This window comes from Sus scrofa, chromosome X (genome assembly GCF_000003025.6).
Source record: "Sus scrofa isolate TJ Tabasco breed Duroc chromosome X, Sscrofa11.1, whole genome shotgun sequence".
Taxonomy (NCBI): domain Eukaryota; kingdom Metazoa; phylum Chordata; class Mammalia; order Artiodactyla; family Suidae; genus Sus; species Sus scrofa.
The window spans coordinates 82653275-82670506 of NC_010461.5; the positions used below are offsets into that span (position 1 = coordinate 82653275).

General features: G+C 38.2%; 2 protein-coding genes across 3 annotated transcripts in view; one reads left to right on the forward strand and one right to left on the reverse strand.

Moving 5' to 3' along the window:
* The window catches only part of LOC110257685, a 31422-nt gene extending 23694 nt beyond the window's left edge, over window positions 1-7728 (forward strand). The window contains exons 3-4 of the mRNA XM_021079853.1: window positions 2137-2183; window positions 7532-7728. Coding sequence (XP_020935512.1) covers window positions 2137-2183; window positions 7532-7728 — 244 coding nt within the window. The remainder of the gene's footprint in view (window positions 1-2136; window positions 2184-7531) is intronic.
* The window catches only part of TRMT2B (tRNA methyltransferase 2 homolog B), a 103204-nt gene that overhangs the window by 14819 nt on the left and 71153 nt on the right, over window positions 1-17232 (reverse strand). The window lies entirely within an intron of this gene.

The window sequence follows — 17232 nt, forward strand, 5'->3', positions numbered from 1 at the left end:
ATGATGTAGAAAAAACATTTGAATAAATTCAACATCCATTCATGACAAAAGCTCTCAGCAAATTAGGAATACAAGATAACTTCATTAAGATAAAGAACAGCCACCAAAACCCATCTTACTTAAGTTTGAAAGACTGAATGCTTTCAGAAAAAAAGCAAGGATATTTGCTCTCACCACTGCTATTTGACATAGTACGAGACATTCTAACCGGCATAATAAGGCAATAAAAGTGAAATTAAAGAAAGAAATATTGGAAAGTAAGAAATAAAACCATCCATTTATAGATTATATGATTGTCTATGTAGAAATTCTGGAATACACACGCTCACCCCAAAAACTGCTGATTCTACACATAACAAATTGGATGAATCTAAAGGGAATTATGTTAAGTGAAAAATACAATCTCAAAAGGTTACATACTATATAATTCCATTTATATAATATTCTCAATGATAAAATTATAGAGATGGATAACAGATAAGCGGTTGCCAAGATTTAGAGATATGGGAGTAGAGATGGTTGTGACTTTATATAAAGGGGTAGCAATAAGGATCTTTGTAGTTGCCAAACAGTTCTATATTTTTATTATGGGGATGGTTACAAAAATCTATGCATGTGATAAAATTACCTAGAATTTTTTGACAATTGGATACCCACCTGCAAAAGAATGAAGTTGGACCACTATTTTATATAATTTATAAAAATTAACTTAAAATGGATGAAACACCTAAGTATAAGGGATAAAATTCTAAAACTCTTAGAATAAAATAGGCATAAGTCTTTAGGAGCTTGCATTAGGCAGTGGTTTCTTATCTTATATATGGTACCAAAAGCACAAGTAACAAAAGAAAAATACAGAGAAAATTTTGTAAATCATATACCTGATAAAGTTCTTAAATACAGAATATGTAAATAACTCTTATCACTCAATAATAAAAAGACAAATAACCAAACATTTTAAATGGACAAAAGATTTGAATAGATATTTCCCCAAAGAAGATACACAAATGACAAATAAGCATATAAAACATCATTAAACATCAGATAAATGCAAATCAAAACCACAATGAGATACCCTATCACATATAATAGGATGGCTATAACTAGAAAGCTAGATAATAAAAAGTGTTGTCAAAAATGTGGCAAAACTGGGACCTTCATACACTGATGATAGACTTGTAAAATGGTGCAGCTGCTTTGAAAAGTGGTCTGGCAATTTCTCAAAAGTTGTTCCCATATGACTCAGCAATTCTACTCTTAGGTATATGATCAAGAGAGATGAAAAGATATGCCCATACAAAGTTTTGTATGATGTCCATCATAGCATTCTTCCTAATAGCCAAAAAATAAAAACAACCCAAATGTACATCATCTGATGAATGGAAAAACATTATGTGGTATATTCAATAAAATGGAATATTATTTAGCAATAAAAGGAATAAAGTACTGATATATGCTACAACATGGATGAATTTTCAAAATACTAAGTGAAAGTAGTCTGTCACAAAAGATTACATATTGTATGATTCCATTTACACAAAATGTCCAGAATAGAGGAAAGTATTTTTTCCTTGTGATACATATGATATTTAATAACACATTAAATAAAAAGATCTAGATATATGCCCAAGAGTGGGATTGCGGGGTCATATGGAAGTTCTATGTATAGATTTCTAAGGTATCTCCAAACTGTTCTCCATAGTGGCTGTACCAGTTTACATTCCCACCAACAGTGCAGGAGGGTTCCCTTTTCTCCACAGCCCCTCCAGCACTTGTTATTTGTGGATTTATGAATGATGGCCATTCTGACTGGTGTGAGGTGGTATCTCATGGTAGTTTTGATTTGCATTTCTCTTATAATCAGCGATGTTGAGCATTTTTTCATGTGTTTGCTGGCCATCTGTATATCTTCTTTGGAGAAATGTCTATTCAGGTCTTTTGCCCATTTTTCCATTGATTGATTGGCTTTTTTGCTGTTGGGTTGTATAAGTTGTTTATACATTGTATAAGTTGTTTATATATTGTTGTATAAGTTTGTATATATTCTAGAGATTAAGCCCTTGTCCGTTGCATCATTTGAAACTATTTTCTCCCATTCTGAAAGTTGTCTTTTTGTTTTCTTTTTGGTCTTAAAAGAGACACATGCACCTGCATGTTCATTGCAACACTATTTATTCACAATAGCCAGGACATGGAAACAACCCAAATGTCCATCGACAGAAGATTGGATTCGGAAGATGTGGTATATATACACAATGGAATACTACTCAGCCATAAAAAAGAATGACATAATGCCATTTGCAGCAACATGGATGGAACTAGAGAATCTCATACTGAGTGAAATGAGCCAGAAGGACAAAGACAAATACCATATGATATCACTTATAACTGGAATCTAATATCCAGCACAAATGAACATCTCCTCAGAAAAGAAAATCATGGACTTGGAGAAAAGACTTGTGGCTGCCTGATGGGAGGGGGAGGGAGTGGGAGGGATCGGGAGCTTGGGCTTATCAGACACAACTTAGAATAGATTTACAAGGAGATCCTGCTGAGTAGCATTGAGAACTTTGTCTAGATACTCATGTTGCAACAGAACAAAGGGAGGGGAAAAAATGTAATTTTAATGTATACATGTAAGGATAACTTGATCCCCTTGCTGTACAGTGGGAAAATAAATTAAAAAAATAAATAAATAAAAAGATCTAGTGTCAGGTCATATAACTGGCATATTTCAAAGTAATGATGAGCATAAATGATATTTTGAGATATGTGCAGCAACTCCAATATGATATTAAAATATTTGTGTATGTATTTGGGGTTTTTTTTTAGAGAGTGAACTAGTGGTTGCTATGTCTGGGGTGGGAAGAAAAGGTGAGTGACCTCCAACAAGGAATACCCTACGTAGTAAATTTATCAGTCAGAAGTGAATGAGAGATTTAAAAATTTCCAGACAAGCAAAAGCTAAATGAGTTCATCACAACTAGATCAGCCTTATAAGAAACATTAAAGTGACTTCCTTAAGCTGAAACAAAAGAACACTAATTAGTAACAGGAAAATATATGAAAGTAAAATCTCACTAGTAAAGGTAAATATATAGGAAAATTAGGAATAATCTAATGTAAAGATGGTGGATTAATCACTTATAAAGCTAGGATGAACGTTAAAAGACAAAAGTAGGAAAAATAACTATAACCACAATAATTTTTTAATGGACACACAAGATAAAAAAGATGTAAATTGTGACATCAAAAACATAAACCATGGGGGTGGGGAGTAAAAATTTAGAGCTCCAGAATGGATTCAAACTTAAGTTGTTATCACCTTAAAATAAACTGTTAAAAATATAAATTGTTATATGTAAGCCTCATGATAACCACAGAGCAAAAACTTATAGTAGATATGCAAAAGATAAAGGACCACATAAAGTCATCAACTCACAAAGGAGGAAAGTAAGAGGAAAAGAAACAGAGGAACTAAAAATCCGCCAAAAAAAAAAATGAACAAAATGGCAATAAGCACATACATATCAATAATTACTTTAAACAGAAATGGACTAAATTCTCCAATCAAATGACATAAAGTGGTTGAATGGATTAAAAAGAACAAGAGCCATATATAAGCTGCCTACAACATAATGTAAATGAATGGATGGAAAAATATATTCCATGCAAATGGAAACCAAAAAAAGCTGGGGTAGCTATATGTATTTCAGACAATATAGACTTTAACATCAAAGGCTGTAATAAGAGACAAAGAAGGACATTACATAATAAAAGAGTCAATCCAACAAGAGACTATAACATTTGTAAATATTAATGCACACAATATAAGAGCATCTAAGTATATAAAGCAAATATTAACAGATCTAAAGTGAGAAATGGGCAACAATACAACAATTATAGGGAATTTTAATACCCCAGTTTCACCAATAGATAGATCATCCAGACAGAAAATCAATAAGAAAACCTTGGCCTTAACATATTAGGCCAGATGGCCACAATAACAGACACATATAGAATATTCCATCCAAAAGCAACAGAATAAACATTCTTCTCAGGTGCATACAGAACATTCTGCAGGATAGATCATATGCTAGGCTACAAGCCTTAATAAATTTAAGAAGATTGAAATCATATCAAATATCCTTTCTAACCACAATGCTATGAAACTAGAAATCAATTACAAGAAGAAAACTGGAAAATTCAGAAATAGGCGGAAGTTAAACAAAATGCTACTAAACAACCAATGAAAGAAGAAATCAAAGAGAAATAAAAAATATCATGAGACAAATGAAAATGGAAATAAAACATACCAAAACTTACAGAATACAGCAAAAAATGTTCTAGTACTGATTGCAGTGACAGATGTACAACTCTTTGAATATACTAAAAACCACTGAATTGCACATTTTACCTTTTTTTTTGGTCTTTTTTGTGTGTTTTCCTGAGCCACTCCCACTGCATAGGGAGGTTCCCAGGCTAGGGGTCTAATCAGAGCTGTAGCTGCCGGCCTATGCCAGAGCCACAGCAACATGGGATCCGAGCCACGTCTGCAACCCACACCATAGCTCATGGCAACACCAGATCCTTAACCCACTGAAGGAAGGCCAGGGATCAAACCCACAACCTCAAGGTTCCTAGTTGGATTTGTTAATCACTGCGCCACGACAGGAACTCCATGAATTGCACATTTTAAATGGGAGAATTGTACGGTTCATGAATTATGTCTCAATAAAGCTGTTATTTTTTAAAATGCACAGAACTATACACATATAAATGAGTGCAGGTAAACTGGTGAAATCTGAGTAAGGTTTGTGCATTTTATCAGTGTCAGTTTCATAGTTCTAATATTGTACTATAGTTATACAAGCTATTACCATTAATAATTGGGAAAACCAGGTGAAATGTACATAGGACCTCCTTGCACTATGTTTAAAACTTTCTGTGAATCTACAATTATTTCAAAAGAAAAAGTAAAAAAGGCAAAACCAAAAAATCCTGAATAAACCATCAACAGAGGAATGGATTAAGAAGCTATATATATAACTTCTTAAAATGTAAATTTGCCATTTGCAACACATAGATGGACCTTGAGGTGAAATAAATCAATCAGAGAAAGACAACTACTGTATGTTATCACTTATATGTGGAATCTAAAAAATACAACAAACTAATGTATATAACAAGAAATAGACTCACAGATACAGAGAATAAACTATTGGCTATCAGTGGGGACAAGGAAGCAGGGAGGGACAAGATGGGGGTAGGTAATTAAGAGGTAAAAACTACTATGCAAAAAATAAATAAGCTACAAGGATATATTGTATAGCACAGGGAAAATAGCCAATATTTTATAGTAACTATAAATGGAGAATAAGCTATAAAAATTTTGAATCACTATGTTGTACACCTGAAACTAATTTTAGAAATAAACTATATCTCAATTAAAAACATAGTCACATCCACCTTGTTAAAAAAAAATCCTGAATATGAATGTTTATTATACCTCCTTTCATAATTGACAAAAATTGCAAATAATCCAAATGTCCTTCAAAAGATAAAATAAATATACTGTGGTACATCTACTCAGTGGAACACTACTTGGCAATAAAGAGAAACCAACTATTTATACACACAACTACTTGGGTTAATTTCAAAGGCATTAAGCTGATGTAAAAAAGCCAGTTTTAATCATAAATGTATGATTCCATTTATATAACATTTTCTAAATGACAAAATTGTAATAATAATAGAGAACAGATTATTTATTGTCAGAGATTAGGGGCATGTGGTGGGGGGGCAGGTTGGAGGAGAGGTGAACCTATAAAGGGAAAACCTCAGAGAGTTTTGTGGGGTGATGGAACTGTTCTGTATATCAATTGTAGTGGTGGATACATGAATCTATGTGTCTTAAAATTGTACAGATGCAGTTTTTAAGAGTCTATTTTAATGTATGATGATTTTAAAAAGGAGAGAAAAAAGAAAGGAATAGAGGATAAACCTGTAGATTAAATAAGATGATGATTAGTAGTATGTTCACTCTGTAATAACAATTTAGGCTAAGTTTTGTTGTGTGGAGTTTATCTTTAAAAAAATTGTTTAAAATAAATAACAGGGATGAAAGGGAAAAGGGAAACAATTTAGGTCAGGGAAGTCTTCTTTTGATGAGGTGAGAGGAAGATGAGAGAATTAAGAGATGAGAAGGAAACATGAAAGTGAAAGGTGGGAGGAGAGTATATGAGGGAGAGAACTGGAGGCATGAGATAAGGGGTAGGATAAAAGGAGGTTCTGATGCAAAAATATGTAATTGTTCATAGCCCAGTGTTGAGGAAATAAGATAACTCTGGCTCGGGTTGTCAGTGTCTGAATATGAGACACGTGGACAAGGGGAGATCTCAGTAAGGCTCTTTGCTTCTGCAGAAGGGCACAGGTACTCCAAAAAGCATGCACGACAGAAGGAAAGACCCTCCCTATTTATCCCTAACGCAGGTGATGTACCTGTCCCCTTCCCACTGGTCAGGTCAGGGTGCACATTCTTCTCGGTTGGCTAAATGAAACAAACTGTTGCTGGGAGAAGAGGTAACAAGGAGGGGGTCGCAGGAGGCTGTTTCAGCCAAAACCAGAGCAAAATGGAGTAACCAAGGTTTCCTTTGATAGAAAAGACATGTTACTTTCCACACCAGGAATAGGACATATATGTATGTGTGCATGTAGATTTATTATAAGGTGTTGACTCATGTGTTCATATAGTCTGGCAAGTCCCAAGATCTGCAGGGTGAACTGGCAAACTAGAGATCCAGGGTAGAAAATTAATTAGTTCCAGTATGGGTCCTAAGGCCTGAGAACTAGAAAAGCCAATGGTATAGTTCCAGGAAGCTCAAGACCCAGGGAAGACCAATGTTTCACTTTGAGTCTGAAAGCAGGAAAGAAGTTAAGGTCCCAGCTCAAAGGCAGTCAGGCTTCTGCCTGATTCCTTCCTCTCTTACTTGGGGGAGTGTCAGCATTTTCATTCTCATCAGGCCTCCAAATGATTGAATGAATTCTACATATTAGGGAGGGCAATTTGCTTTATTCAGGCTCTCTATTTAAATGTTAATCTCACCCAAAAAACAACCTCACAGAAACACCCAGAATAATGTTTGGCCAAAGCCCAGTCAGGTTGACACACAAAATTAACTCATAATAAACTAACATCTGTATTACAAATGTAAGAAACAACTTCACTGAAGGAGGTAGGTAAAGTGTGCTGACCCAACTAACCTTGAAAATAAGTGGAATCTATAACACGAAAGGCAAAAGGAACTGCACTAGGGAAACATGAATGAGGTATGGACTTTAGTTAATAATAATGTATAGACACTGTTTTTTTATTTTAAAAAATGCATCATACTAGTGTAGGTGGTGTAAAAATTAATAAACAGAAACCTCAAATAAAATAGAGTCAAGAAGCCACAAGGGGGAGCTTTCACAACCTACAGACAAGAGCAGCCCCCAACAGGAAGTGGAAAGGCTTCCTCTTTTTGCCCAGCAAGAGCTCAGCCAATGAGAGACTACCACAACTCAGCCAATGAAAAGCCAGTATACTTCGAACTCTCAATTCCTCCACTGGACTCTCTGCTTATTAGCACTCCCAACATCCTCTTCTCTGCTATAAAAGAGTTCTCTTCAGCTTGTGGTAAAGCGACTTGCCTGAGGCATGCCACCATTTTCCAGACCCCAAGTTAGAATTCTCTGCTGATTCCAGGTAAACCCATTTTTCCTGGGGAAGTAAACCAGCAGTCTGTTTGTTTAGGGTCAACATTTTGCTGGCCTCAGTGACTCAGGTTGATGTGCAGCTAAGTGTGGCACCTAAAAAGCCCACTGAACTGTTTTTTCTCACCAACCCTGAGATTAGAGGGTAAGTTTTTCTCCTGAATCCAAGCTTCCATCCTCTTTGTGTTTTGAAGCTCTCCAGGTTTATTTGGGGATCAATTTTAAGGGTTTGTTCTTTCTGATTAAGGCCCTATTCTATCTGGCACTTAGGCCTGGTTTTTTTGAAATCAGGCTGTTCTCACTGGAACTGTGCTAGCCTTCAGCTCGATTTCTTTTGGAACAGGAGCCTTTTCATTGGAACTGTGCTATTCAGCCTTCAGCCTGACTGCTTCAGAATTAGGCTGTTGATCAGAGCTCTGCTGTGCAGCCTTTGGCTTGGCTTCTTCAAGACTAGACTGTACCCTTATAACTGGTTGGCATTGGGCCTGCTGGCTGTTTGAGCTTGTTTAAGTTGCTTGAGTTGCAGGCTATTTAAGCTGTTTAGGCTGTTTGAGAATTACTATTTTTGTCTAGAGGAAAATCTATGAGAAATGAGACCTCAATTATCTAAGTATTTTGAGAGCACACCTACCTAAAGGGACCCCGACTGATTTTTTTTTTTTTTATGTTTAAAAACAGAAGTCCTTCAAGCATGTTTTTAAGTAAATGGACCAACCTAACCAAAGGACATTTAGAGCATAAATGGTCATTATGGAGAACTTTTGAAATCCCAAACTTACTTTTCTTAAACCAAATTGGACAACCACAACTCTAAAATTTCCAAAACTGAATGGAATGCCTATTACAACTATTTTGAGGCTTCCAAACATTCTCAGGAACCTCATCTCAGCAAAATAAGATTTTAAGATTAATTGAAGCAAAGAAAGAAAAATAAAATGGCTCCCAAAGGCTTGGCTTCTGCTCTCAGAATGTGCTTCCAGCATTATTTTGTTCCTTTCCCCTGGCTCTGCCTCCAGTGCTATCCTCCTTCTTCCCCTTTATCACCCTTTTATAGTTGGTGATAAACCAACTATATCACCTCTCTTAACCCTCAGTACCCCCATATTAATTCTCTCCCCAAACATTCTCTTTCTCTGAAGCTGTCCCCACTGCCTTTTCCTCTGAACTTGTCAGAATCTGTCCCTTTAAAATTAAGCCTTCTAAGGATACAGAGGCTAAATTCTTCATTTTTAAAAATATTCCCTGGACTAAAGTGGAACTGCAAGCCATAGTCAAAGATTTTCCCAAAGTAAGTGAAGAGCCTTAAGATTTTCTGAGGGATTTAATACAATCATTCAAACTTGTCAATCTGGTTACTCTGACTTAAATCAGGTAGTACATATGCTTGTTGGTAAAGGCCAGCCCAGCTCTGGATGAAAATCACCAACTTGGAAAATCCTGAAAAGTCTCTAGAATCACAACTGGGAGACCAGCCCATCAAGCTCAGACAATCACTGAATGACTTTCATAGAGCAATTCATAGGGCTTTTCCAAAGTCTGTTGGTTGGAACAAAATTCAGGCTTGCACACAAAAATCTGATGAATTATTATGATTGACTTCAGAATATGTTTAAAGAAAGTTCTGATCTTTCTTCAGATGTTGATTCTACCCAGTGGCTTTCAACTTTATTTTTATTAGTGGGCTGATCCAGGATCTTTCTCTTCTAGAAAAAAAAGTACTGGGAATTCCTATGTGGCTCAGTGGAAATGAACCTGACTAGTAACCAAGAGGATATAGGTTCGATTCCTGGCCCAGCTCAGTGGGTTAAGAATCCAGCATTGCCATGAGCTGTGTATGGTGTAAGTCACAGAGGAGACTTGGATCTGGCGTTGCTGTGGTGTAGGCCTGCACCTATAGCTCCAATTTGACTCCTAGCCTGGGAACTTCCATATGCTGCACCTGTGGCCCTTGACAAAAAAAAAAAAAAAAGAAAGAAAGAAAGAAAGAAAAAGGACCAAGATGGAATGGAAAACTCTGTCCCCTCCAGATTTAGTTAATCTGGCAAAAGAGCTCTCTCAACACTCTAGATGAGTCACATAAAAAGAAAACTGTTAAAATTCTTTTTTCTTTTCTTTTCTTTTTTTTTTTTTTGCTTTTCAGGGCCACACCTGTGGCATATGGAAGTTCCCAGACTAGGGATAAAATCAGAGGTACAGCTGCCAGCCTATGCCACAGCCACAGCAACACGGGATCCGAGCTGTGTCTGAAGCCTACACCAGAGCTCGTGACAACCCTGGATTCCCAACCCACTGAGCATGGTCAGGGATCAAACCCACATCCTCATGGATCCTAGTCAGGTTCGTTAACTGCTGAGCCATGAAGGGAACTCTCAGAACTGCTAAAATTCTTAATCTTCGACTCCAGCAAATGGAGGCCTCTAAACAAAACCAAAACTCTCCTGGTTTCTGCTATTATTGCAAAGAGCTAGGATATCAGGAAAAAAATATTATTACCAATTTAAGCACTTTAGGTGCCATCAGCTTTCTAAACAGCCTTTCCAACATCCAGTTCTCAATGAAAGGACTCCAAGGAACTACAGGGGCTATTCCTAATCCCTCCCTCTTAATTATCTTGGAGAAACATTTCTCCAGATTAAGGACAAATCTCTTCCAGTCTTAACTGACACCAGAGCCATACTCTCTGTGTTCAACCCCACTATTACATAACAGTCCCTGAATTTGAATACTAAGACAGTTCAAACAGAGGGGATCTCTCAAGAACCTCGAGAGGATCCTGTCTCTGAACCTGTTCCTTTTTGTTTAGGCCTTTTGAGAGACACATACCCTTTTATTCTTAGTTCTTCTATCCCTATCCATTCATTTGGTCAAGACTTTTTAGACAGGTTTCATGCTGGAATTTCTCTCTCCCAAAAGGAGGAAATAATTCTACAATTTGACAGTATCGTCAAAGCAGCCAATCAGGTGAATTAAATGACCCTTTGACATGTTTTATTTGCTCTGTCTCTGTTGGCACTACAGCTGACTCTGGAAACATTGATCATTTGTCCCTATTGGTCAGCTGTTATCCTCCTTATGGGCAAAATCTCCAACTGCTCTTGGTAACATTCGCAGTTCACCTCCTATCAAGATCCAAATAAACCCCTCAAAACTTCCCCCCAGAATTAATCAATACCTTATAAGTAAAGAAGGTCTTCAAGAAAAAAAAGGCCATAATAGAAGATAATAAGGCTCAAGGACTTATTATCCCTTGTCCTAGGTCTCTGTAATCCTCCAATTTTACCAGCGAGAAAAACCTAAGGGCTGAGGGTGGAGGTTTGTCTAGGCCCTCACAGCAGTAAACAAGGCTGTTACCTCTCGACACCCTGTTATTCCTGACTCTCATATGTTACTAACATCCATTTCCAACAGAAGCAAATTCTTTACTAAAATTGATAAATACAGTGCATTCTAACCAACATCTTTTTGCCTTTATTTGGGAAGAAAAACAATTCAACCTGGGTGCTAACACCTCAGGGTTTTACTGAGACTCCTTATTTCTCATAAATCCCAAAGGCTGATCTGGATAATATAAAGTTCCCTAGGGGTTTTGCTCTTGCAATATGTGGATGACTTGCTTCTTTGCTCTCCTTCTCAAGCCTCCTTACAGGAAAATAGCACCTGCTTGCTAAAGCTTTTAGCCTTAAAGGGACATAAGGTTGTCAAGGGAAAATTGCAGTTTCCCCAAACCCAGGTTTGATGTTTAGGGCATCTGGTATCAGAAAAAGGGCTATACCTGGATCCAGAAGTCTTCATGGTGTCATAAGTTTCCTAAAACTAAGTGCCAACTGTGAGGTTTCCTCAGGCCAGTTAGTTATTGCTGAAGCTGGATTCCAAATTTCTCTCTTATGGTCAGACGTCCGTATATTTTATTAAAGAGTAACCCCAACCCAGTTTTATGAGAAAAAACAGACAAAATAGCATTTAAGGCCCTAAAGGAGAGTTTGATGAACCCAAACACCCTTGGGCATCCAATTATCAGATTCTCTTTTCCATTTTTATATATGAAAAATAAGGTGGGGAAAAGGGAAGGTAATGCCTTCAGGGTACTCACCCCAAAACATGGGGACCCTCAACAATCCACAGGGTATTATAGCCAGCAACTGAACCCTGTGGCAAAGGGATACCCCTGCGCCTTCCCTTGGAACCATTACCGGCACTGCCTTTTTGTTCAAGGCCACTAAAAAGATCATTGTAGGGATCCCTTGTTGCCATTTTCATGCCTCATGCAGTAGAAGCCCTTCTGAATTCCCATCACACTCAACATTTCTCAATCGGCCACCCCACCTCCTATGAAGTCCTTTTGTTAACTTCCTCACGTAACTCTTTTAGGTTGTAATAACCTTAAGTCTGCTATTCTTCTGCCCTCCATCACCAAAGAAGTCTCTCATGACTACTTAACGCTGATGGATCACCTCCTGGTGCCTCGTGATGATCTGCAGAAAATCCTTTGGGTAATGCTGACTTCTCATGGTTTGATGATGGTTCTTATTTAAAAGGTGACAATGACAAATATTATGCTGGGTGTGCTATTACAACTCTTTTGATGTTGTTGAGGCAGCATCTTCACCTATGGCTACTTTGGCCCAACAGGCTGAATTATATGCTGTTACAAGGGCTTGTATTTTAGCCAAGGACAAAACCGCGATATTTATATTGATGGTAGATATGCTTTTGGAATAGCTCATGATTTTGGAATGTTGTGGAAGCAACATGGCTTCTCAACTTCCAGTGGAAATAAATTTTAAAATGATCCCTATATTCAGGAATTATTGAATGCAATACTTTTACTGGACACTTAAGCTATCATTAAAATTCCAGGGCATTCTAAACTTAACTCCCTGGAAGTTAAGGGAAATTACCTTGCTGACATTTCCATAAGGAATGCTGCCTTTAAAGGAACCAAGAGCAATCAAACCTCTGTCATGGTCCAAAGGGATATTTTCCCAAATGATAACTTAGAAAAACTGGCTGGAGAAGCCCAAAAATTGGCCTCAGAAAAGGAAAAATGAGATTGGAAACTCAACAACCGTTGGTTTGATAAAAAGAGAAAGCTCTGCTTCAGACCAAATAACAACTCAGTCCTACCGGAGACTCTAAAATTCCCACTCCTAACTACTGCATATGAATTAAACCATTGGTCTACTAACAAAATTATAGCTTTCATACATCAATATTGGTAGGAAAACATTAACAAGGCTTCAAAAAGTGCCTACCGTACTTATCCCACTAGTCCAAATTATAGGGAGTTCCATTGTGGCTCAGCAGTAACGAACCGGACTAGTATCCATGAGGACATGGGTTCAATCCCTGGCCTCGCTCAGTGAGTTAAGGATCCAGTGTTGCTGTGAGCTGTGGTGTATGTCGCAGACACAGCTCAGATCTGGTGTGGCTGTGGTGTAGGCCAGCGGCTACAGCTCCAATTTGAGCCCTAGCCTGGGAACTTCCACATACCAAGGGTGCAGCCGTAAAAACAAGGCCAAAAAAATCTATTAAAAAAACAAATTACAACCCAGGGAAGTCTGTTTTTACTATTCCTAGACATTTTAAATGGTCTAAGGGACCATTCAAGGTCTGGCAATTCAATTTCATACAACTTCCTCCATCTCAGGGATATAAACATATCTTAATCACGGTTTGAATGTTTTCACACCGGACTGAAGCCTTCTCTTGCAGACAAGCTATTGTGTCTTCTGTGGCTAGTCTTTTGGTAAATCCCTCCCTTGGAGAGTTCTTCTCAAACTTCATAATCATCAAGGGACCCATTTTGCTGGTCAGGTACTTTAACAAGTCTGTGCTATCTGGCCAGTTTTACAACATTTTCGCTGCACTTAGACCCTCCAATCCTCTGGTTTAGTTATATGCACTAACTGCATTAAGACTCAGTTGGCAAAATTTGCATGGGCCCTCCAAATACTTTGGCCAAAAGCATTGCCACTGATCTTCTAAATCTTAGATCCATACCTTTTAGAACTCAAACTCTCACTCTCTGAGATAGTCATAGGATACTCAATGTACTTGGCTCCTACTTTGACCCACAACCGATAAAATGAGAAATACTCCAATATTACAAAGTCCTAATTACTTCTCTTAAAAATAACCATGTTTTGGTAGAGCAATGTTTTCACAGTGCGCTCTCAGGAGATGAAGACCTTAAGCATCTTTGCAACCTGGAGGTTTTTCTACTGGAAAAGACACTTCCAGAAGGACTCTCTTTAACTTCATTGTTAAGGCCCCTATCAGGTACTGCTAACCAACCCTTGTGCCATCAAACGCCAGGGAAAAGACTCTTGGATTCATATGACACACCTAAAGAAAGCCCCACACCTGAGTGGATCTGCACGTCATCTGGTGACCTGAAAGTAAATGGTTCCCAGAACTGAAGCAGACAACACCTGATGAGACAGCTTTCCCAGACCAGGCCTGTTGGAAGTTTGTCTGCCAAACCTTTGATGATGATATAGTACTTCATATGATCTCCAGTGTCTATGACCTTGATGATATATGGACTTTAGAGAAAAAAGTGCCTGAGAGTTGGCCCTCCTACCCATCCTTGTTATTACTCAAATGTGACTTCAATAGGTTTCCAATATGTGCACTTTCCCTCCATTATGGGACATTACACCCAAGAAAGGTCCCTTCTGGCAACGAGGGACAAAAAGCCACTGAAACCAGGAAACCTGACTCTTTACCAGTGAGACTTTCAGAGAAAGATCATGATTGAAAAGAGGAAATGTTGGGAGTTCCCACTGTGGCGCAATGGAAACAAATCTAACTAGTATCCATGAGGATGTGGGTTCCATCTCTGGCCTCCCTCAGTGGGTCGGGGATCCAGCATTGCTGTGAGCTGTGGTGTGGGTCACAGACATGGCTCGGATCCCACATTGCTGTGGCTGTGGCTGTGGTGTAGGCTGGCAGCTGTAGCTCCGATTCTTTTTTTTTTTTTTTTGTCTTTTTGTCTTTTCTAGGGCGGGGCCCACGACATATGAAGATTCCCAGGCTAGGGGTCTAATCAGAGCTGTAGCTGCCAGCCTATGCCAGAGCCACAGCAACGTGGGATCTGAGCCACATCTGTGACCTACACCACAGCTCACAGCAACGCCGGATTCCTAACCCACTGAGCGAGGCCAGGGATGGAACCCGAAACCTCATTGTTCCTAGTTGGATTCATTAACCACTGAGCCACGACGGGAACTACTGTAGCTCCGATTCTACCCGTAGCCTGGGAACTTCCATATGACGCAGGTACAGCTCAAAAAAAGGAAAAAGAACAAAAGAGAGAATGTCCAAATTAAAACAAAAACTATAATTAAAATAGTTGGGGAGCCAGAAGGGGGAGCTCTCATACCCTATGACGACAGCAAAGCCCAACAGGAAGAAGACGTCCTCTTTTTCCCTAGCAAGAGTTCCATCAATGAGAGATGCCCATAACTCCGCCAATGAAAAGCCACTATGCCTTGAACTCTCAATTCCTCCAGTAGGACTTTGTTTAGTATAGCCCACCCAAATTCCTTTTCTTCTCTTTGCTGTGGTGGGTACTTGTGTGTGACTTGCCATGGTTGCTGATACCCAAACTGTAATTCTTTGTTGATCCCAAATAAAGGCATTTTTGCTGGAGAAATAACTGGCAGTCTGTGTTAATAATAGGTCAATACTATTAATAATAGGGGGAAATGAGTGTGGGGTATATGGGAACTCTCTGTACTATCTTTGTAATTTTTCTGCATATCTAAAACTATTCTTAAAAATAAAGGTTTTTAAAAAGTTGACTTTAAATGAAAAAGTACAATACAGTTTGTCCAGAAGAGATGGAATGGCCCAGAGCTGAGGCAGTTTCTCTGGTACTTGAAATCTTCTTACTCGCACATCCTGTGAGACCTTTAACTTAATATACACCCTCTGAAGCCAGACTGCTTGGATTTGAATTCTGGCTTTACCACTTACTTAGCTGGGTAAATGTGGGCAAATTACTTAACCTCTTTCTGACCCTCATCTCTTAAAAAGAATGATAGTCGCTACTTTTTGTCATGTGGTATTAAGGATTAAATGAGTTTAATATGCAGAAATGCTTACTTAAGTGAGTGCTGGCACATAGTAAGTTCTATGTAAATACTTTGTAAACTTAAAAAATCCATGATGACTCTAAGTTCATTTAGTAAACAGCTGTAATCAGACAAGGGAGGGCAAATTCCTTAACCTTTTTGTGAACCTCATCTCTTAAAAACTGATATACACTACTTTTAGTCATTTTATAATAAGGATTAAATGAGTTTAATATGTATAAAGTACTTAAATGAGTGCTAGCACATGATAAATTCTATTTAAATAATTTGTAAACTTAAAAAAAACTGAAGATGACCAGAAGTTCATTTAGTAATTAGCTGTAATCAGACAAGGTAGGGAAATGTGGGTTTGGTTGCTGTGAACCAGGCAGTGGTTACCATGGATATGTCACAGCCTTGACAGCCACTGTTAGGACACTGCCTTACCCTATATACGAGGGCAACTGAGCTGTGTTTCTCTGGCAAGAGGGCTAGAAAGCTCACTATACCTTCCTATTACTCTACATGTCTTATATTTTTTCACTCAAAAAGAACCAACTTCTAATCAGGTACGTAATTAACCACCTCAAGGTAAGCAAAACATATTATTATCTCCAATCCATAGATAAGGAATCTGAAAATGGTAGGTTTACTTTAGGTGATTTCATCCCAGAGGACCAAGAAGTGGTGTTAGAAATGAAAGAAAGGACCTGGTAATCCCTATTCAAATTATTTTCCTTCTCAGTTATCCCCTTATCCTTCTTTAAGATATGTTCTTAAGGAACAATCTGTGTGATGCCAGTTTGACCTTTCTTAGTGGTACTAACAAATACAGACTGAGATCAAGTTAGGGAGCTCTGCCAATTATCAGGAAATACACATGAACCTGCTACCAGCCTTGTCTCAAAGGGAGATGGCTATCATGGAACCCAGATAATCAGACTCTGGTATTTCAGGCTCTGGGTCTTATCAGTTTCATGAGCAAAACTGGAGTAAGGCTGGTTTTGATCACAGGCCACATAGAAGGTTTCCCTTTCTTCTGGCATAAGCCAGAACCATTCTCCAAGAGGTCCTCATGGGAAGCCAAGTGACCTCCTAGAGAATGATCTATGCCCTAGGCAATGCTATGAAATATGTCTCTCTTTGGGAATGGCAATTCTCTAAAACAGTGGGCAACTCTGCAGAATCCTGCTAAGTTATCCACTGATACGCTGGCACATACACTGGGCTCATCAGATTGCTAAGCAAAGCTTGTCTGAATATCAGCCTAAGTACTGTGCTAACCCAAACAGAGCTTCCCCCAGCTCTGGGCCCAAGCGTAATTAATCATTAGGAAAATATTAATCAAAACCACAGTTAGATACCATTTCACACCTACTAGTATGACTATAAACAAAAA